We start from the raw sequence: 21,511 nt of genomic DNA, 5'->3' as shown, positions 1-21,511 counted from the left end.
GCAGTCCCCAGTTTTCGGTGGTCTCGGTTAATGGCGATCTGATTTTGGCGCTTGTCTAGCGCCATAAAATTGGCTATTTATGCCACCATAACGGCCGAGTTTAAGTTATCAGTGTCATAAGGTGCCGGTAATAGAGTTATGGCACCATAAAATACCTAGCAGAGGTGCTATTAACCGAAACTCGGCGCTATAAGCACCATAAATTGCCGAGTTTCGGTTAATGACGGATTTTGCTTACTTGCACCCTGCCGAGAACAGAAACCACTCCCCCCCCAATAACCGGGGACTGCCTGTAGTTTGTAATGAACTGCTGCATCCTTTTATGACTATTTAGTAAAATACTTAAAGGCAGAATGTTATAGTAAAATACTTAAAGGCAGAATGTTATAGTAAAATACTTACAGGCAGATGGTAGTTTTGTTCCAGATTTTTTGTATCTTTTCATTTTGATTATTTAATTTCTTATGGAAGTGAAGAGTAAATTAAAGATTTATGGTAGATAAAAAGTCCTCTATCTTTTGGTGTATATATACATGCTGTAGTTCATTTTAGAGCCTTTAAAGTAACATTTTTAAAATTGTTCGGTCAGTTTTTAAAGATGTATGTATAGTAATACTTGGTTTTAAGTAGCATTTAACAATTTGAAGTATTAAATAATTTTATTTAGTATACTTACAATCATACCCTGAACTTATGTAAGGTTAGGTTCCCGACCCCCCATGCAAGGTGAATTTTCGCCTAAGTTTGGCATGGTCTCTAAAAATGCTAATAAGTGCTTATATATAGAATTTGAACACTAAATATGACCTGAATCATGCTCTCTAATTATTAAGCTAACTTTTAAATGAAATTAAAGTTACTGTAATTGCATTTAAAAGTTAGTTTAATACATTACTCTTAAAAAAAAAGGGTGTTAAAAATATAATAGTGTGAATATTATGTACGTACAATTTCTCTCTCCCCTTCCAACCGATCTATTTTTAGAAGTCTTCTCAACCTTGATTTTAAGAAATTTTTTATTCTGTCTCCTTCTCTTTGTTCTGAAATTTGTTTTCATGAACAAACAGTGCTTTTTATTTAGACTAATACATCTTATTTATTTATCTGTGTTTTAGAATGGCACATTTAGACGGAATAGATGAAATTAGATCAGTTTAAAGGAGAGAGAGAGAGAGAGAGAGAGAGAGAGAGAGAGAGAGAGAGAGAGAGAGAGAGAGAGAGAGAGAGAGAGAGAGAGAGAGAGTGCCTGCTAATTGCAACACTTCCCCATGTTGTCACATTAAATTAACATATTTGACAGCTCTGGCTTCTAGATTCTCTTCAGCAAGTTAAACAAAAGATGAAGGAAAGATATTTTCTTTGTTTAAAATACATATCACATAGTATATATTTTGTAATTATTATTATTATTATTGTTTGGTCTATCATCATTCTGTTTGACTGGGTGGTTTTATTATTATTATTTTTTAAAATTAGTATTAATAAACATATACAGGCAGTCCCCGGGTTACAGCGGTCTCGGCTTACGACGTGCCGAGGTTACGACGCTTTTCAATTATATTCACCAGACATTATTTCCAGGTTTGTTCATGAAACTTAACCAGCAGATATATATATATAGCTGTATTTCTCCGAAGTCCGACAGAAATTTCAAAACTCCCGGCACACGCAGTGGTCGGCCAGGTGGTTAGTACCCATTCCCGCCGCTGGGAGGCAGGAGTCAGGAACCATTCCCATTTTCTATCCAGATTTTTTCTGTCGCTCGTAATGAAAACACCTGTTTTCATTACCTCTGACCAGGATTTTGATTCTCCATTGCCGCTTAAGTATCCTAATTATCTTTTGAATGATTGACTTGGATGTGTGGCTAGGCATACGCTATCGTAATTTAATTAACCTTTGTTTAACTTGTCTGAATCTAGTTTGGCTAGTTTCAGACTGTGTTGTCTGCACAAGTAAGGTGAGGCTACCGAAAGTGTCGGTAAATCCTCATTTGGTATGCACGGGGGTTGAGAACGTTTTTTCTTTATTGAAAGATCGATGCAAGACGTGTGAGAGTTTGACTGATTCCGAAGGGAAGACGGATGATTCGTATGTACGCAAATTAGAGCGGGATTGAATCACGGGGTCTTCCTCAAGAAACTGCATTAGTAAACAGAAGTCAGGGTAATGAACCTACTAACCTTTCTGTAGACTTTGTTTTGCCTAACCCTGTAGTTTGGCCTACGAGCCATTAGGCTATGTCTACGAAAGAATGCCCTTTTCTGTTATTGTGGATTCCATTCATAATTTGAAATCTAAAGTGCTCGTTCTCCAATCAGTGTTGTGAAGTGTAGTGCCCCCAGTGTAATGCCTCTAGGCCTGGACCTCTGTCGAACTTCCAAGCCCAGGAAGACGGACATGTCGAAAGCCGCAGGAGGGTTACGGGGAACCCCCACCGATTTGGCGTCCCTTCGGCAGAACCTGTAGACGATCCCCAGGCTGCAAAAAAAATAGTGCACGAGAACGGATCATGAAAGATTGCTTCTCGTCCTCCGAGGCGTCCTCCCCGCACAGGGGTTGGAGTTCTGGGAAGGACTCGTGCCCTCTAAAAAGAAGCTTTAGAGAAGAGGACGCTTCACGTCCTCTCTCTTGTCGAGAGGGAGCGTCAGATCGGCCCTATAATACCTCTAGGCCTGGACCTCTGTCGGACTCAGAGGACCAGGGAGAGGGCATGTCGAAAGCCGAGGGAGGTTAACGGGGTCTCCACATTGATCTGGCGTCCCTTTAGCAGAACCTGTACGAGCCACAGGCTGCAAAAGAGTGTGTTCGTGCGCGTTCCCTCCGTGAGGGATTTTCGTCTTAGAGGCGTCCTCCCCGAACAGTAGTTGGAGCATGAGAAGACGCTCGCGTCCTCTGAAGAGAACAAAGACGTTAGATGTCGCACAGGCGGCCATCGTCAGTAGTTTCTTAGAGGAGCACGCAGAGCCTCTTTGCGCTCCTTCTGCTTTACGGGCTTCGCCTTTATTAGCGTCCTCCCCGAACGGTAGTTGGAGCATGAGAAGACGCTCACGTCCTTTGAAAAGAACAAAGATGTCAGATGTCGTACAGACGGCCATCGTCAGTAGTTTCTTAGAGGAGCACGCAGAGCCTCTTTGCGCTCCTTCTGCTTTACGGGCTTCGCCTTTGTAGGCGTCCTCCCCGAACGGTAGTTGGAGCATGAGAAGACGCTCATGTCCTCTGAAAAGAACAAAGACGTTAGATGTCGCACAGGTGGCCATCGTCAGTAGTTTCTTAGAGGAGCACGCAGAGCCTCTTTGCGCTCCTTCTGCTTTACGGGCTTCGCCTTTATACGTGACTACTCTCCGCTGCAAAAAAGATCAAAGACGCAAGATGTCGCACGGGAGGCCTGTGTCTTTGATCTCAGGGAAGAGGACGCTTCACGTCCTTTCTCTTTTGCTGTTTTGCGGTCGTCACCTGAGAGTTTTGCTGCATGGACGCCTCAAAAGAGAACCAAGACGTCATCAGACGATGACGTCTTTGAACCCCCCTGTCGCTCCAAGAATAGAGCTGTGAAGGGACAGGTGAGAAGGAATAGGGCTTTCTCTCGCTCCTCTCCTTTTCATAGGATCAGCTTTTCACCTGAAAAAGAACATTCTAGAAAAGAGGGTCATCCGTTTGATGCAACATCGACTTACTTCGTTGCCGACTGGGAGACAGGCAGAACCGCGTCCTAGAAGAAAAGATGATATATTGCCATTAAAAGATCTAAGCGGTCTCCCGCAACTGCGGATCGCTCTTCTCTTTTACCGGTTGCTACGCCTTCTAGATTAGTGCGTCTCACCTGCTGTTATGTAAAAAACATTAGAAACTTCCTCCTTAAGATTCTTATATCGAGAGGAAGAAAGCTCTCCCTACTATTCAAGGGGTTCCCCTCTCTTATTATAGGGTCTCTCTTTATCCGTAAACTGACGTTATTTTTGTTGCAAACCAAGGTGTGTTGCAAGCTGAGATACTCGACGCTCCTAGTTCGACCCTGAGGGAGCGTGGTGTTTACAAGCGTGACGTTTTCTATAGATGCTAAGCAGGACGCTTATTTAGACACCAAGCTTGACGCTCGGCTGGACGCCGAGCGTGGCGCTCAGCTGGATGTCAAGCGTGACGCTCGGCTGGATGCTGAGCGTGACGCTCGGATGGACGTTGAGCGTGATGCTCGAATGGACGCTTTGTGGACATTCATCAGGATCACAACGTGATATTTGTCTGGAAGCTCGTCGACAATCTGACTTTCGTAGAGACTCCCATCGAGAGAGTGCAAGAAATTATTACCTCTATATCGGAATTTTTAGTGACTAATATTCAGAAAGCACCTATTACGTCACAACAGCAATCTTCATCAAGGATTGAATCGAAAGGACTTATATCACCGTCTTTGGGAGTCCCCTCTGCCGCTCATATAGAAGAAGGACGACTTAGTAGGATGTCATAAGAAACTGACGAGGACCACCTTCTATGTCAGCTTCGTCTGATTATCAGGTATTGGTTCGTTTGCTTTGAGCTTCAGTTGGAGACGAATTCCAACCTGTGGCTCCTCGCTATCCTCCTTCTTAGTTTTCGTTATCGAAAACCGACAAGATTCCTGGTTTGTTCATAAAACTTGCCCGGCAGATGTATGTATAGCTGTGTTTCTCTGAAATACAGCTATATACAGTGGACCCCGCGTATTCGCGTTCTCCAGATTCGCGGACTCGCACACATTCGCGGATTTCTCTGGGGAACGTTTCCCCGCATTATTCGCGGAAAATTCGCACATTCGCAGTATTTTTCTATGATAAATATCCACAAATTCCTGGGTTTTTTTGTGAATTTCATCATAAAATGCATTTTTTGTGATAAAACTATTAAAAAAACCAAGTATGAACATTTTTAGTGGGTTTTTCCTGAGTTTTAACTAACAAAATAGGCTGTTTTTAGCATTTTTATAGGGGTTCCAAACACTATTCACGGGGGGTGTCTGGTACTCATCCCCCGAGAATACGGGGGGACCACTGTATATATTTGTCTGCTGGGTAAGTATGAACAAACTTTATTGTATCTTAACAATATCATAATTGTTAAAATGAAGAAGTCTCTTTCAACGAAAATAGCTTTTAAAAAAGGTTCAAGATTGGATGGAGTCGAGAAAAGCGCAAAGAAAGACTTCTTTTGCCCAGCCTCTGTCAAGACTAGGCGGCAAGGCAGGCATTGGGTATGATACAAGTAAACATATCGGTGTAAGAATTCTCGCATCGGAATAAGGGGACTTTTCCAGTCTGGTCGACGCTCCAAGGAGGTCTCTCCTTTCGTCAACAAAAGTTGCGCGAACTCCTGATGAAATGGACTACCATCGGAAGAGCTCTCATTCATTAGTCAGAGTCTCTTCCACAAAATAGAATGAAGTTTAGGTACAATAACATAAGAAGTTTGAACTGTCATTTTCGGTCCTCGGTTTTCACTTGAGAAGATTCCTCGAATAATTTTATTTCGTTCGTTTGGAAGAACGAATACAGTATATATTTTCACTCTCTCTCTTCCTGCAGAAGAAAGAATGTAGTAGAGAATTAGCTGTCCAAGTGATTACAATACTTATGTATTTTATCTTTGCGTTATATTACTACTGTATGGATCAAGTCATATACGCACATCGTAATTACCGATACAGATAGTAACCGAAAGGACTCGTATTCTAAGTGTACTTAATCGGTCAATCCTGCAAACTTCCAGGTGTTTCCAGTGTAAGGACAACGCTAAAATGTATTGTTACAACAACACCAACTCAGCTTCTGCATCTAGCGTATTTGGTTTCGCTTAAATATGCCTGCTTGAGAATTCTCTTTTAATCGATAATAGTAACAGACCTATTCCTTCGTAGAATAGAGTAGCTGGTAACTCAGGCAGAGTAGTGCGAGACGACCATTGATAGCTGCTGTCGTTGTAGATGACGCAGTATATTTAATCGGTACTCCCTGCAACCTTCCAGGAGTTTCCGATTTAGCTTTTGGTTATTTAAGCGTAGTGTTATGACAACACAAAATCAGCTTCTGTATTTAGCGGATTCTGTCTCGCTTAAATATGCCAACTTGAGAGTTTTGTGCTGTTCAAATAATGAAAAATCAAATTCCTTCGTAATATGGAGTAGCTGGCAACTCATGCATAATACTGCGAGAAGGTGAACATAAGCTGCTGTAACCGTACATCAACTCAGTATCAGCTAGCTTGTTGTTATGCGCGGTCGTTTAAGTCTCTCTCTCTCCCGCGGGATTGATTGACGAACCATATCTCTGCCCTACAATCACGGACTTTGCCTAGGATTGAGGGAGATTCTAACATGCATTGAATAAACATTGCCTTCGTTTGCGAAACAATTTTTAACAGAGATATCTATTAGACTTTTAGGTGCTGTTTACTGCACTGTAACAGAATTCTGTATGAGTTTACCGCAGCATAGCATTATAATAATGCTCTCCTAATTATGAAGAGCACAGCCTTCTTAGGGAAGGAAGCATGCTTAAGAGAGGTAATGGATGAATCTGCTGGGGACCATTTCCTCGCTGAAGAAGCTTCTTTTCCCTGAAAGGACTGCAATTCAGACCTCTACAGTTTTGTACTTCCGAAAAACTGAAGTAACATCAATGATCGAGTAATGATTCTGAACATCTCTCAGTAGTTCAATGATCACCTCAGGTGATAGCGAGATGGTGCCAGGCATCCTGACAGAGGTACAGAGGTCCTGCCACATAATCTAAAAGAATTGGAAGCAATTTGGTTGACTCTCCAGTTCCTCAAAGAATGAGTTTTGGCCGAGTGGTTCAGATCAACTCTGACAATTCCACAGCTCTCTCACATCTCAAGAAGAGAGAGCCATTGATGGCCACAGGCACAGAACGTATCGATCCTCCAGAGGTTAGCTGCACGATTGAAGGACGTTCGTGCAAAGCTTCTCTATCGACGGCAGCAACTACTGACGTCTGAGTATTCTTTCCTTAGAAGTATGTCAAAAGTCGTGGGCTACTCTAATAGCCTCACTTCGAGAGGTATCTCTAAACCGTTCGGCTCTGAGTCTGACTGCGTTCAGACTGTCAAGAAAGTGACCAGAATAAGAGGTTTTTCAAGACTAATGGCTAGTGTCATTACCAAGATAAAGCAGTTCTGCCTATCTTGAAGTGTACCAATCGGAATGGGCCGTTTCTGGAGATAGGGCAGGAAGAATGGTTTTTTCTCCTCCTCGACCTTTGTGAATTACATTACCATCTTCCCTTTCCATCGGAAGAATGGGATGTACTAGCAGTCTCAACTATTGTAGAATACGGAAGTAGGTTGTTGGTGGCCTTTACGCTCAGATATTTGGATCTGTCAAACAACAAAGCCCTTTACGACCTATGAGGTCTGTGGAAATCTCGAAATTGTAGAATATTTCCTGTGTAACTTTTTGCATGTGACCAAAATTCTAACCACTCTAGATAAGACAGAGAGGGTTAGTGTGGTTTAATACATCATCAGAGGTTTTGGCTTTAGAGGACATAATGCGGTGTGTTCTCTAAGCCTTTTGTTTTTACAAAGAATGAAAACCTGTTTAATCCTTGGCCCAGAAGCTTGGAAATCAAGGGGTGCTATGGATTATTAGGCAAGAAACAGAGAGAGTCCTGTGACCTGTCAGGTCCCTCAAGTTTTATCTAGTTAAAACTAAAGAAAGTGGAGGTCCTTCGGACAATCTGCGGTGTTTCGTAAAAAGACCAGACTTGCCCAGGTCAAAGAACACCCTGGCGTTATTGTTGATGAGTTCTTTTAAAGAAGCTCATTCGTCATGTTTGGACAAAGATTTGAAATCTTTTAACTGAATGTTCACGAGGTGAGGGCGCGGCCTTGGAAGCATTTCAACAGAGCATGGCACTCAGTATCATCCTGAGTGCCACGTTTTAGCGAAGCAACTTTGTGTTCATTTCACAATACCTGCGGTATATGAAGACGACATATAAGATTTGCTGCTCGCTGGGGCCATACGTGTCTACAGACACAATCTTGGGGGCAAGAAGTATCACTCATCCTATCCTATAGAAAATGGTTAGGAAGAGTTGTTAATTATGTTTATTGGGTCGGCCGCCAGTGGTGGTCTTCTCAATCCTTAAGCCTTAGTTAGATATCCTTAACTTTGGCTAGGTTGGTCAGGTGGTGATATATATTACTTCTTAGCCCTCATGGTATGGTCAATATGGTCTAGTCACATTGTGGTCAGCTCCCGTTGACAGATCATCTAGAACTCGCCAGCTACATAGCACTACCTTGCTGGAGACTCTAGTAAAGCAGTAACAGACTTAGGTGACAATAATCACGAAGTCAGCTATGCTAACAGGTAAGGAACCAAGATGTCAATCATCTGCACGCAATGTGTTTCCTAAAATCCTTTTCTGTCCCTCCCCACCTCCAAAGGTGGGATTCAGCTATATATATATATCTGCTGGGTAAGTTTCATGAACAAAATGATATTGTTAAGATACAATAAAGTTTGTTCATACTTACCTGGCAGATATATATAATCAAAGTACCCACCCACCTCCCCTCAGGAGATAGTGGGAATAGAAAATCTGGATAGAAAATGGGAATGGTTCCTGACTCCCGCCTCCCAGCGGCGGGAATGGGTACTAACCACCTGGCCGACCACTGCGTGTGCCGGGAGTTTTGAAATTTCTGTCGGACTTTGGAGAAATACAGCTATATATATCTGCCAGGTAAGTATGAACAAACTTTATTGTATCTTAACAATATCATGTTACGACGCATGTTCCAGGGTTACGATGCCTACAACGCTCATCTGACAGATGAAATATGACACCAAAAATACAAAATAATGAATATTTGAAGTTTTTTTTTATGAAAAATACCATAAGAATGCAGTTTACATAGTTTCAAATGCACCCAAAGCATTAAAAGTAAGATTTTCTTAGGATTTTTGACGATGTTCCGGCTTACGACGATTTTCGGCTTACGACGCGTCTCAAGAAAGGAACCTCCGTCGTAACCTGGGGACTGCCAGTACATGTACCATAGAAATTCTCTCTTCTTAGTAAAAGAGGGAGAGAGAGAGAGAGAGAGAATGGGAGAGAAAATTATTATTTTTATTATTGTTATTTAACCCTTAAACGCCGAAGCGGTAAAAATAAAAAACTCCCCCAAATTCCGGAGCCGGTTTTGAGTGAGCGCGGAAGCAGAAAAAATAATTTTTTCAAAAAATCACAGCGCGCTTAGTTTTGAAGATTAAGAGTTCATTTTTGGCTCCTTTTTGTGTCATTGCCTGACGTTTAGTATGCAATCATCAGAAATGAAAAATAATATCATTATCATATGTAAATAATGCGATATATGGTAGCGAAAGAAAAAAAATTCATACATAATTGTATTAAAATCACGCTGTGCAAAAAACGGTAAAAGCTAAAGAGTTTCTTTTTTTTCGTTGTATTGTACACTAAATTGCAATTATTTTGATATATAATACATTGTAAAACAATAAAAGCAACACCGGAAAAATATTATCACAAAATGATGTATGAATTCGTAACGTGCGGACGTAAAAAAATATTTTTTTCAAAAATTCACTGTAATTCTCAATATTGTTCTAGAGACTTCCAATTTGTTTCAAAATGAATACAAATGATTGAATATTACGATACTGTAAGAGTTTTAGCTTAAAATTGCGTTTTTTGACCATTTCGGTAGAGTCAAAGTTGACCGAACGTGGTTTTTTTTCTATTTATCGTGATTTATATGCAAATATTTCGAAAATGAGAAAAGCTACAACCTTCAAATATTTTTCCTTTTATTTTACATGAAATTGCGCACATTTTCATATATAAAACTCTATGAAATGCCTAATATGAAACGGAGCAAATTTTCCGAGAATTCGATGTACGCAATTCGGAGATTTATGGCGGAGAATCCGCGCGCGGAGGGAAGGAAAGTTTTTTTCATAAATTCACCATAAATTGAAATATTGTGCTAGAGACTTCCAATTTGTTGCAAAATGAAGGTAAATGATTGAATATTACTAAAATATAAGAGTTTTAGCTTACAATTGCGTTTTTCGACCATTTCGGTAGAGTCAAAGTTGACCGAACGTGGTTTTTTTTCTATTTATTGTGATTTATATGCAAATATTTCAAAAATGAGAAAAGCTACAACCTTCAATTATTTTTCGTTGTATTCTACATGAAATTGCGCACATTTTAATATATAAAACTTTATGTAACGGCTAATTTAAAATGGTGCAAACATTACCACAATCGCACGTATGATTTTTTTGGAAGAGTTACAGCGCGGACATAAGGAAAATTTTATTTTTTTCATAAATTCACCATAAATCGAAATATTGTGCTAGAGACTTCCAATTTGTTACAAAACAAAGGTAAATGATTGAATATTACTAAAATATAAGAGTTTTAGCTTACAATTGCGTTTTTCAACCATTTCGGTAGAGTCAAAATTGACCGAAGGTTGAAATTTTGGCACTTATCGTTATTTATATGGAAATATTTCAAAACTGATTAAGGTTACAATCATGAATATTTTATTGTTGTATTTTAAATGAAATTGCGCACATTTTCATATATAATAATTCATGTAACGGATAATTTAAAACGGTGCAAAAATTATGTCAAAGTGATGAAATAATTTTTGAGATGTGTCACTGATACTTTTTAGTGCGATAAGAAAGAAATTCGCGCTTGCGCGCCTGCGTAACGATTGTAAACAAAACAACGCCTTGATCCGTGAACTCCCAGCATCCCCCAAGGCGCGTGATTCAAAAGTTTTCGGCTGGTAGGCCTATAAGTATTTTTCCGCGAATTTTTAAAAAAACTTTTTTGAGCCGACGTATGGTACGTCCATTCGGAAATCGGGGGAGATTTTGACTCGACGTTTAATACGTCCATTCGGCGTTTAAGGGTTAATTTACACATAAAAGCTTGAAAATTTATAAATTATCTAAAAAATTAAACATAAACAATTTTGCTAGGGTTCTCGAGGATTCACAAATCTTTGCATGTCTGAGAAAATTGTTTATGACAATTAGTTAAGTTCCAGTGAAAAGTTTACGTGTGAATTCGCGCAACTTGAATAGCGTAAGTTTGGGGTATTACTGTAGTCCATTTGTTTTGTAAGAAGAGTGATTTTTTTCAGATTTGATTTATTTATACTTCTCATCATTTTCAGGGCCAACTTAAGTAATGATTATTTTACTAATCGACAAGACAGATATGTCGCCATTGAAAATTGTCCAGCATTGGCAGACTTTTATCATCGTCTTATTGGTGCTGTTAGTAGATATTCTTTACAACTACATGAAGATAACTCAACTAACATGCTGCCTGATGTAAATGTTCATCCATTTTTGGTAAGCTGTTAATCTCAGGAGTTGGACATTAACTTCTATATTTGTGCTCTCTCATTTGAGTTCATTTCTGATATTTAACAAATAATTGGTTATGATTTGGCATCAGAAATAATTATGAAAGGGTTGAGCATTTCCTTACATAAATTTAACATACCTTTGCAAACATCCTACAGTATAGAGCTGTATTTGATTTGAGGCTGTCCTTTTATATATAGTAATTTGAATATAGTCCTCAGAAGTTTGAGTAAGTCAAGCATTTTATTTATGGAGCAGGGCTAAAATGTTGGCAGGTCCAGATACCTCACCTACTGTCTTTGTTTTATTCAAGTTGAAAATTCCAGATAATTTGACCATTCAGGGTTAATATGCTAGATGAAGTTTTCATTAATTTCACTTTACATTTATGGTTTTGTTTATAAGGTGGGCCACTGCCCAGTTTGTTCATATTGTGGGCCATATAGAAGGGCTTATAGCTTTATTATTTCCCTTTCTTTAGGGTGATTATGCAAAGTACTGCATGGCTATGAAACAGTCGGTAGAGAAGATGTGGAATGAGGAATGTGAGAAGAATTTGACAAGACTCCGGCAGATAAATCAGGTCACAGAGGGATCCTCTCTGAATCATGGTGATCCTGTGAACAACTCATCAACAAAGTCAGCTGATTCTTCTGTGGCTGAGTTGGATACTTTAGTTTTCCCCACAGTAGAACTGGGACCTTTTAACCTTGTTAATGATAGCCTTGTTACAAACCTTTTATTTGAATCTGCTGAGGATCATGCCAAAATCCAGTTAGCCTCAGGATACTTCAACTTGACGGAAGAATACAAGAACTGCATTCTTGAGAAATCCAAGGCCAATTTTGGGATTCTCATGGCCCATCCTACAGTAAGTTTTGGGGTGATTGTGTGTTACTTGTAAAATGTCATTTTATTTTGTATGACTTATGTTTGCCATTATTTTCTGTTATTTACTTTTTCATCTCTGTAAAAAATCCATAATGATATTCTTAGTAATGATTATTCTGAAAATAGGGGTAGATATTATATCATTAAAAATTATGAAAAGTTTTGCATGCTTTGTACAGATGAATATATATTCAGATTCTCATATGAGAACTATTTTAGTGAATCATTGAAATTATTTCAGGCTAATGGATTTCTTGGTGCTCATGGTGTTGCTGGAGGTATACCAGCAGCTTACACCTTAATTGCTAAGAGGTTTTTTAATAAAATTCAGCAAAATAACATCCAGCGGGTAGAATTGTTTGAATATCAGCGACCAAAATGGACATTCCATGGAAAGGGTCTTTGGTATTACAAACCAGATCAGTCCTTGCCTTTTCTGACTATGATTGGATCACCAAATTTTGGTAAATATTTTGTGTATTGTTTTGTATTTGAACTTATCATTACTAAAGTGATCACAGAATTCTCGTAACATTTAAAATTAGGTTTCTTATGGCTCTGGAACAGAGTTTATGAAAGCACAGAATTTGGACTAGTAAAATATGTTATTATTCTAAGTGCTTCCTACTGCAATACATAGAGTGTTAAATATGAAATTGATTGCAGAGCACAATTTGTGACAACCTGCTGCACTTCACTTTGTCACAGATTTTTGTGAAACACATTTCATGTTTCCACATGAACTTTCACCAATTCACGAATTTTTCTATGGGCTATATCTCTAAAACTATCTCTTAATTAATTTTTTTCATATTGACTTAGGCAGTGAACTGTTAAAATAGGCAGTTATAAGCTTTTTAGTTTTAACGGGTACATAGTATTTGGCAGTTATAAGCAGTTAAAAGCATTTTTAGAGGGGATTTTGCATTTTTGTAGTAGGGTCTGGAACCTGTCCCCAAGAAAAAGTGGGTAGCAATGTATATACTTTACAATATAGATGTATATGTATTAATGGTAATTGTTCCTACACAATATACAAACCCTCGGTCCTTTAAAATAGGAATTACGTAAGTCGAAGCCTGGACAAGGCTGTTGAACTCTTGAAACAAGGCGGTTTGGTATTTAACTACCGGTCCGGTTGTTGGGAGTCTCCCAACCGAACATAAGCACCTTAGTGGCGTAATTGGTTTGGTGTTGGCCTGCCACCTCGGTGGCTGCGAGTTCAATTCTCGGGCATTCCATTGAGGCATCAGAGATGTATATTTCTGGTGATACAAGTTCACTCTCGACGTGGTTTGGAAGTCATGTAAAGCCGATGTTCCCGTTACTGAATAACCACTGGTTCCATGTAACGTAAAACCACCATACAAACAAACCAACGGAACATAAACATTGCATTTTGCTTTCGGCTATCATTGTGGATAGATGTATGTATCACCGCTCTCTGCCAGACTGTTTACAGCTGATTTCTTTTCAGTCCCCATGGGATTTTTCCCTGTTGTTCTTTGTCATATAGATGTATGTTGTTTTCTATGTGTTTGTATGCCAGTAATGCCCTGGAGTATAGGGTAAGAAGTGCAGTAAAATCTGCACTTCCCTTATCCTCACGTCCTCTGTTCATCTTGCCGAGGGCATGAGTGCAATCTTAAAAACCGTTGTACGGAGTGTTATAACTGGCAGTGGGGGAAGTTTGCTGGGAGGAGAAGGTATCATAGGAAGACTTCCTAAATCTATGGTCGGGGTAACACAGCCCCCACCACTTCTGTGGTAGCTAACCCTTTGTCTTCCTACCTCTCTCTGGGTAATTGTCCACTGCTAGCTACCTCTCCTTTAGAGGAAGTCTCTGCTTCTGCTTCCTCTCCTGACAAGTCAGGGGAGGAAGGAGGGCAGAGCAGCTGTGGACCAAGGCAACACTCCCCTGGGGGCCCTCCTCTCACTCCAAAGGTACGCCTTTGGAGCAAGGGATGGACTCCCCTTACTAACAAGGAAAGATTCCCCTTACTTACCTGACTGTTTCTTCCGTAAGTGAGGTGTCATGTCTGGACTAGGCGTGGGCTTTGCTGGGTCTGGTGGGGCACCGTCTGTACATGCTTTGCTGGCACACCTGAATAGTACTAGTGCCAGCATTGTTGTGACCCATGCTGTAGTCACCATCACTACCCCTATGGTGGCTCAGCCTATTTATTGCATACTGCCCCACCTGGTTTGGCTGCACCGTCCGACCAACATCTTCCATACAGTATTGTGGTGATGGGGACTAGAGCTCATTACTAGCACCCCATCCTCTGGCACCTGTGACTGTAATGCCACCCCCTCCTGGTTTTGGGGTGGCACCACTGCCTGGACCAATGATTACTGCTCCTCCTCCGTCACCCCTGATGGTGGGAGAGGTGACCCTGCCTACTGTTCCTACTGCCGTGCCTGCTCCTGCTCCTGTACTTGCTCCTGCTTCTGGACCTGCTCTTGCTCCTGTTCCTGGACCTGCTGAGTCATCTGCTGCCCCTTAGGGGGCTCTGACTTCTTCCCTGTGGAAGTTGGTGACGAAGAAGTTGATTCGCTAAATTTTTTATCGAAAAGTTACTAGAGTAACTTAGGATGGAAAGAATAATTAGGACAAGAGAAAATTAATGAAAATTAAATTCTTTAATATAAAACTTGATTCAAGACTGAAGTTATTGAAGGGTATAGCTTCATGAAATTAAGTAATAAATCCCCAGTCTACATTGACGAAAGTGTCCTGCTAGTTCCAAGACGATAGCTCTTGACCTCTCTTCACTCCAAGGTTCCACCCCTTTTAGCGAAACTCCAACCTACAGGAAAAAAAGAGAAGTTATAGGGAGCGACTGGTTGCCATCCCAAACACACTTAATAAAAAAAAGGTACCGAGGCTAAACAAGAAACTTAAATCTCAAACTATTTTATACTCGATCCGTTAATCAAATCACTGAAGGTTGAAAAATTAATGAAGGGCCTTGCCTCAATGATCTTTAAGTGTATAGTACACTATCGCCGACAAAGTACACATAACACCCTTGGATCTGCATTACATGAACTTACCCGAGTTAGGCAGCCAGCAGCGAAGATCTTGGAACTCAGCCGTCGTCCTCCACCATGTATTGTCCTTCACCTCGAACCTCCACACGATGAGCTTATTTTCTCATGTTCAATTTCGTACACCATACGAAGGCTCGTGATTCAACAGGAAGTCTCTTGAGCAGCATTACCACATCAGTACCTCCGGGAAACGATCCATCAATAAAAAGTGAATAAAGTAGAAGTTGATCACCCGACCAGCCAACTATCGAATCCTCAAAATATTTCGTAACCGATAACCTTCCGTCTTGTCTCTGGCGACGGTGGTGGTAGTGAAGGGTCGTAGCGGTACTTTAGTACTGTCTTACCCGAGCTTTTTCCGCGTCCTTGTTAGGTCTGACGTCTGTCATTTAGTGACTTATCCAAGGACCGTGGAAACATGGAAGTCCATGCACGTACAAATTCAAGGGGTTACTTAACTCAATTGATTAATTATTTAATTTAAATAAAGTTTGAGATTCAATTTCTTGAAAAATGTTTTATTTGTATTAATATTTTTGTACAGTTGAGAGAGAAAGGTCTATAAAAGTTTTGTCGTTGTCTGCCCCCTCCTCACCTCCCTTTTCAAAGGCTTCCCTGCCTAAGAAGAGAAAGGTAGCTTCTCCTCCCTATAAGAAGTCTCGCCATCAGACTTCTAGGGGTCTGCTTCCTTCCCCCGTGAAGGAAGCAGTTGGCTCTCTCACTGGCTCATCTGCTCTGTCGGGAGTGGGAACCGCAATGCTTTCCCCAGGTTTTAGTGTCTTGGGAGCCTCAGGAGTTTGAACCAAGGTTTGTTCTCCTGTCCCTAGTACCAAGGGCGCTGCTCATGGAACAGGGGCCATGTCAGGAGTGTACAACCCCTTATGGGGGGGTCATACATCTGCAATCAATGACAGGGAGTCTTATCCCCATCATGACAGTGGCGCGGAACGAGAAAAGGGACTGACTTGTGGCTCGGACTCACCTGTGAAAGCCAAGTCTGGCTCTTTGTCAGGTGCTAGGGTAAATGTCACTGTCTTTTGGGACAAGGCATCAGGAGAAGTTGGAGGAGGTCCCGGTACAGTCCTCTTTGCATGAGGTGTCGACCTTGAAGAGGGCTGGGATGCATCGTGAGGATGAGGCATGTTCTCATCAGTCTGGTAGTCAAACCGTTGCCCTTTGCCCAGAGACTCGAACACCCCCCAGATACAGGGGACCTTTGCTGAGATTGTAGCGCTGATTTGTCAGCACAATGATCTCGGGGAAGTGACCACAGCCTCCTTCCCAGGTGACTGCCACTCTTGTCTCTGTTCATTTCTGGGGACCTAAGAACCCAGAGTTTCGACAGGGCTGCTGTGGTCAGCTCTGGTTGACGGTGTACTGGGCCAGGTGAATAATCTTGTCTCTGGTTAAGAGAATTCACTCATGTCCAACCATCCAGACAAGCTGCATCCCCCTCTATCTCACCAGAGGCATTTCTACATGCCCTCGGAGAGGCCTCTGTTGACAAAACAGGTTGAACTTGACCCGGACTTCATTTGCCTTGATCCTGGTCTATCATTGCAGAACCTGACTGGTGAGAGTGTATCTTTCTCTCTCAGCAGGAAGCAGTGACCCTGGAGGCTACTGCTATGGCAGCTCTCTAGCAGTCTCCTGGCTAGACCTGTGGTCATTCACAGTGTCTAGGGTTCTGCTTCTTCCGGAGTTGTCATTCCGGGAGAAGACTTGGCCTTTGGGAAACTGTGCCAGTCTGGAGGTAGGGCGATTACCTACCTGGCCCACCAGACGGCAAACCTGTGGGCAAACCTGGTCCTTAGAGAAGAGACACTATTCTCTCTCGAGTTACTAGGTCTACCTTGGTCCTGAGTTGGTACCAGCCCTACGAAACAGACCTTTGCTGGGGTCTGCCTCTCTCTTTAACAGGGAGCAGGTAGATGTTGTGGGTGGACAAGCTACGGGATAATGATAAGGACAGCCTGTCTACCAGGCAGTGGCAAAGACTTTTGGGTCTTTGTGCACCACTGTGGCTACACCTTTCAATCTAGCTAGCACTTCCTCAGCCTTGAAGAAGCCCTCCTCTTATAAGGGCTCCTGAGGAAAAAACCAGCCCAAAAAGTACATTTTATGATGAAATTGATAAAAAACAGGAATTTGTGGATATTTCTCGTAGAAAAATATAGCGAATAGGCGAATTTTCCGCAAATAATGGGGTTTTTGTTCCAGGGAGAAATCCGTGAATACGAGAGTCCACAAATCAGGAGGCTGCTAATACGGGGGGGGGGGGTTGCACTCTAATTCCTATTGTAAAGGACTTCAGTCTTGTATAGTTAGAAAAAATACAGTTTGCTTTAAAAAATTTTGATTGTTGTATTTATAGTACTTGTAGATGATAATGGTTACTTGGTTACATGTAATTTTAACATACCTTGTTTATTTATGTAAATCAACTACAGTTAATGCATAGTCATAATTGAAAATTACTTCCAAAGCAGCTATTGTAGTACCTTGAAGGCATTTATTGGTTCATTAATTTTGTCAACAACTTCAAATTTTATAGTTAGATGTAAAACTATGAAAGTTTTTCCACAGAAGTTTTAGGTTTGTATCCAATTACATTTCTGGTAATGTACTGTGGTGCAATTCAAGTCTCTACTCTTTGCAGGCAGACGGTCTGTAAATCGAGATCTGGAGAGCCAGTTGGTGATTATGACCAGTAATCATCCTCTTCAAACAGCTCTGCATGGAGAGCAACACCACCTTTATAGTTCAGCTAATTTAGTGACTCGTCAAACTTTTACTCAAGCAGATCGATTAGTTCCATACTGGGTACGTTTTGTTATACCTGTTGTAAAACTGTTCATGTAGCTAACTGTTGATAGGTAAAGTATTTAATTCTTATAGTTTTTATCTTGTTTTTATACTTTTGTGCATAGTTTTTGTGATTTTTGTACATTATGAATTATACATATTTGTAAATACATGCCATAGGTATTCCATAACTCTGTGTCATTACATCCCTTATTATTACTAAGAAAGAATTGTGATGGAAGTGTTTCATGTTTAGGTGTAAATGTATTACAATGCACTAATTAATAGGGTTGGTGACGCTGAAAAGTGTTTTGTCTTGTTTAATGAGTTAGCTTGTTAAGCATTAGAATGGTCTTGAAGGTAAGTCACATTTGATGAATAGTGTCAGTAAACCTAAGGATCAATTTGTTTTTTAGTCTGTGTTAGTAAATAGACTTTGTGAGCCAGAGGAAGTATTTATGCTGGTTTATGTAGAGGGACATGCTACTTTACCGTGGAAGCTTGAAAACGGATTCAGTACCACCAAGATAGAGGTCATGTCAGTGCTGTAGAAGAGGTGTAATGAACCCAGTCACAGTCTTATATAGTAAATGTAATTGATGGTTTTAGAAGAGATGCTCAGGACTAGATTGTCAATGGTCATAGTAATTAAGGGTTTTCAATACTGAGACATTTATGAAGTATAAATGGAGGAGAAAGGGAGGAGCAGCACTAAGTTATGGTGAAGGATACGGTTTAGAAAAGATGGACATTTAGAAAATAGAAATGGTCATAGTAGTAAAGGGTTTTCAGTACTGAAAACATTTATGAAGAACAAATGGAGGAGAAAGGGAGGAGCAGCACTAAGTTATGGTGAAGGATACGCTTTAGAAAAGAGGACATTAAGAAAATAGAAATCTCACTGATAAAGTAGAAAGAGATTGCAAGACTTCTGTTATGGAAGAATATCCTGTCAGTAAACAGTGCAAAAAGTTATGATGTGTGTATAGTGGAACCTCGACATACGAAAGTCCCAACTTATGAAAAATTCAAGTTACAAAAGCAAATACAAAGACGTTTTTGCCTCTCCATACGAAAATAATTCAGGTTACGAAAGGTTGACCACCGAGAACAATTTTAAAACTCGCGCGCCGCCAACTGAGTAGACTCGCCACTATCCTCCTGCTCTCCCATTGGTTCCTGATGCTAGTCACTGCCATAAGGTCCTCCTCTCCTATTGGTCAGCATCACTCCCATCGTGCATCTACATAAAGGCGTCCTTCGGTCACTCTGTAGAAGCATCGTTATCGTACGCACATGGAATTCGTTCGTTCACATATACAATTTCGTTTGTTAACGTAAATTCGTGTTAGTGATTTCGCTTTGTACTTTATTGTGTTGTGTGAGAACTTAATTAGTACATAACTTAGTTACGTATAGTCATGGGTCCCAAGAAAGTTGCTGAAGTTCACGGAAAGAAGAGGATGCTTTCTATGGAGACAAAAAGGGAGATTATCAAGAAGTATGAGGCTGGTATGCGGTTGAGTGTGATCTCTAAGGAATATGGCCAAAATCCGTCGACGATAGGCACCATCCAAAAGCAGATGGAAGCCATCAAAGCAGCTACACCTTCCAAGGGTGTGACTATTTTGTCCAACTAGAGGAGCCACATGCACGATGAGATGGAGAGGCTGCTTCTTGTATGGATAAAAGACAAAGAAATCGCTGGCGATATGATAACCGAGACAGCAATCTGCCACAAGGCCAGGGCTATTTTCGGCAATTTGATTGCCCAGGCCAAAGACGACAGAGGAGAAGGGACATCGACGCCAACCCCAGACTTCAAGGCTTTTCGTTGGTGGTTTGAAAGATTCTGGAAATGGACTGGCATCCATTCGGTGGTGCGGCATGGGGAGGCTGCCAGCTCGGACACGAAAGCGGCCGAAGCCTTTATTAAGACGTTTGACGAGATGATGATCAACGAAAGTTACAGTTCTCAGCAAGTCTTCAACTGTGATGAGACTGGCCTTTTTTGGAAAAAAATGCCTCGTCGGACATACATCACGGAGGAAGAAAAGAAGCTACCCGGGCATAAGCCTATGAAAGACAGGCTTACGCTCGCGCTTTGTTCCAATGCCAGTGGGGATTGGAAGGTGAAGCCCCTACTTGTGTATCATTCGGAGACTCCTCAAGCCTTTAAGGTCCACAAAGGGCTAAAGGAGAAGCTTCCAGTGTGTGGAGGGCTAATGCGAAAGCCTGGGTAATGAGACTTTTGTTCACAGAGTGGGTAAATCTGTGTTTCGGCCCGACAGTGAAGAAATTCTTGGAAGAGAAGCACCTCCCTCTGAAATGTCTGCTGGTGTTGGACAATGCCCCTGCTCACCCTCCTGGCCTTGAGGAATATATCCTAGCGGAGTATTCTTTTATCAAGGTTCTTTATCTTCTGCCTAACACCACCCCTCTCCTCCAGCCCATGGACCAGCAAGTGATATCGAACTTCAAGAAGCTGTATACGAAACATCTTTTCAAGAGATGTTTTGACATCACCGATACCACAAACCTCACCTTACTTGAATTTTGGAAGGAGCATTTCGATGTTGTGATATGCATCCGACTCATTGATCAAGCTTGGCAGGAGGTTTCAAGCTGAACCTTGAATTCTTCGTGAAGGAAACTCTGTCCTGATGTCGTATCAGCCCGAGACTTCGAGGGATTCGACGTTGGTGAAGCTGATGCAGATTCAGAAACAGTTGAAGATCCTGAAACTTTTTCGCAACCAGATCTTGACGAGATCGTTGTACTCGGCAAGTCCATGGGGCTGGTCGTCGACGAGGGCGACATCAATGACCTTCTAGAGGAGCACCAAGAGGAGCTTACGACGGATGACCTGAAGGAGTTGGAGGCCATGCAACGTAACATCGTTCAAGAAGAGTTCTCTAGCAGCAGCGAGGAGGAGGAGGACCCTATGACAATGGCAGAAATTAAGGATGCTCTAGCTGCTTTTCATAAGGTGCAATCATTTGTAGAAAAAAGACACCCTGAAAAGGCTTACATAGATCGTATGCTTGCGCAGTTCGATGACGTTTGCCTGACTCTTTTCAGGAACATTGTGAAAAGCAGGCAGAAGCAATCTCTCTTGGATAGTTATTTTTTAAAGAGGCCTTTGTAGGAGTAAGCAAACAGGAAGATCCAAGTGATACAGAAAAAATAGAAAGTTGAAAGTGGTGAAGAAATTGAAATTTTGTAAAAAAAAAAACACGTAAAGTATAAAAAGTAAAAAGATGTGAAAATCAAAAAAGACAAAAAAAAAAAAAAAAAAAAAAAAAAAAGATATTTAATTTTAAGTTTTTTGTAAAGTTAAGTGTT

General features: G+C 41.0%; 2 protein-coding genes across 6 annotated transcripts in view; one reads left to right on the top strand and one right to left on the bottom strand.

The window, feature by feature from the left end:
• LOC135203587 (CDP-diacylglycerol--glycerol-3-phosphate 3-phosphatidyltransferase, mitochondrial-like) overlaps positions 1 to 21,511 on the top strand; it is a 100,873-nt gene that overhangs the window by 43,901 nt on the left and 35,461 nt on the right. For 4 of the 5 annotated variants that reach the window (XR_010311967.1, XR_010311968.1, XM_064233364.1 and 1 more), the window contains 4 exons: positions 11,221 to 11,401; positions 11,898 to 12,287; positions 12,549 to 12,771; positions 18,021 to 18,184. Coding sequence is in view for 3 of the 5 variants with exons in the window: in XM_064233364.1 (XP_064089434.1) it covers positions 11,221 to 11,401; positions 11,898 to 12,287; positions 12,549 to 12,771; positions 18,021 to 18,184 (958 nt within the window). In the remaining 2 variants the exon portion in view is untranslated. Of the gene's footprint in view, positions 1 to 11,220; positions 11,402 to 11,897; positions 12,288 to 12,548; positions 12,772 to 18,020; positions 18,358 to 21,511 lie in introns of those variants that run through there. The other variant, XM_064233365.1, reaches the window with a different exon arrangement.
• Positions 14,983 to 21,511, bottom strand: part of LOC135203586 (xaa-Pro aminopeptidase 1-like) — a 108,449-nt gene continuing 101,920 nt past the window's right edge. The window contains exon 17 of the mRNA XM_064233362.1: positions 14,983 to 15,117. Coding sequence (XP_064089432.1) covers positions 14,998 to 15,117 — 120 coding nt within the window. The 3' untranslated portion in view covers positions 14,983 to 14,997. The remainder of the gene's footprint in view (positions 15,118 to 21,511) is intronic.

This window comes from Macrobrachium nipponense, chromosome 36 (genome assembly GCF_015104395.2).
Source record: "Macrobrachium nipponense isolate FS-2020 chromosome 36, ASM1510439v2, whole genome shotgun sequence".
Taxonomy (NCBI): Eukaryota; Metazoa; Arthropoda; class Malacostraca; order Decapoda; family Palaemonidae; genus Macrobrachium; species Macrobrachium nipponense.
The sequence above is the reverse complement of the archived record's forward strand: the minus strand, read 5'-3'. Positions and strand labels throughout refer to the sequence as shown.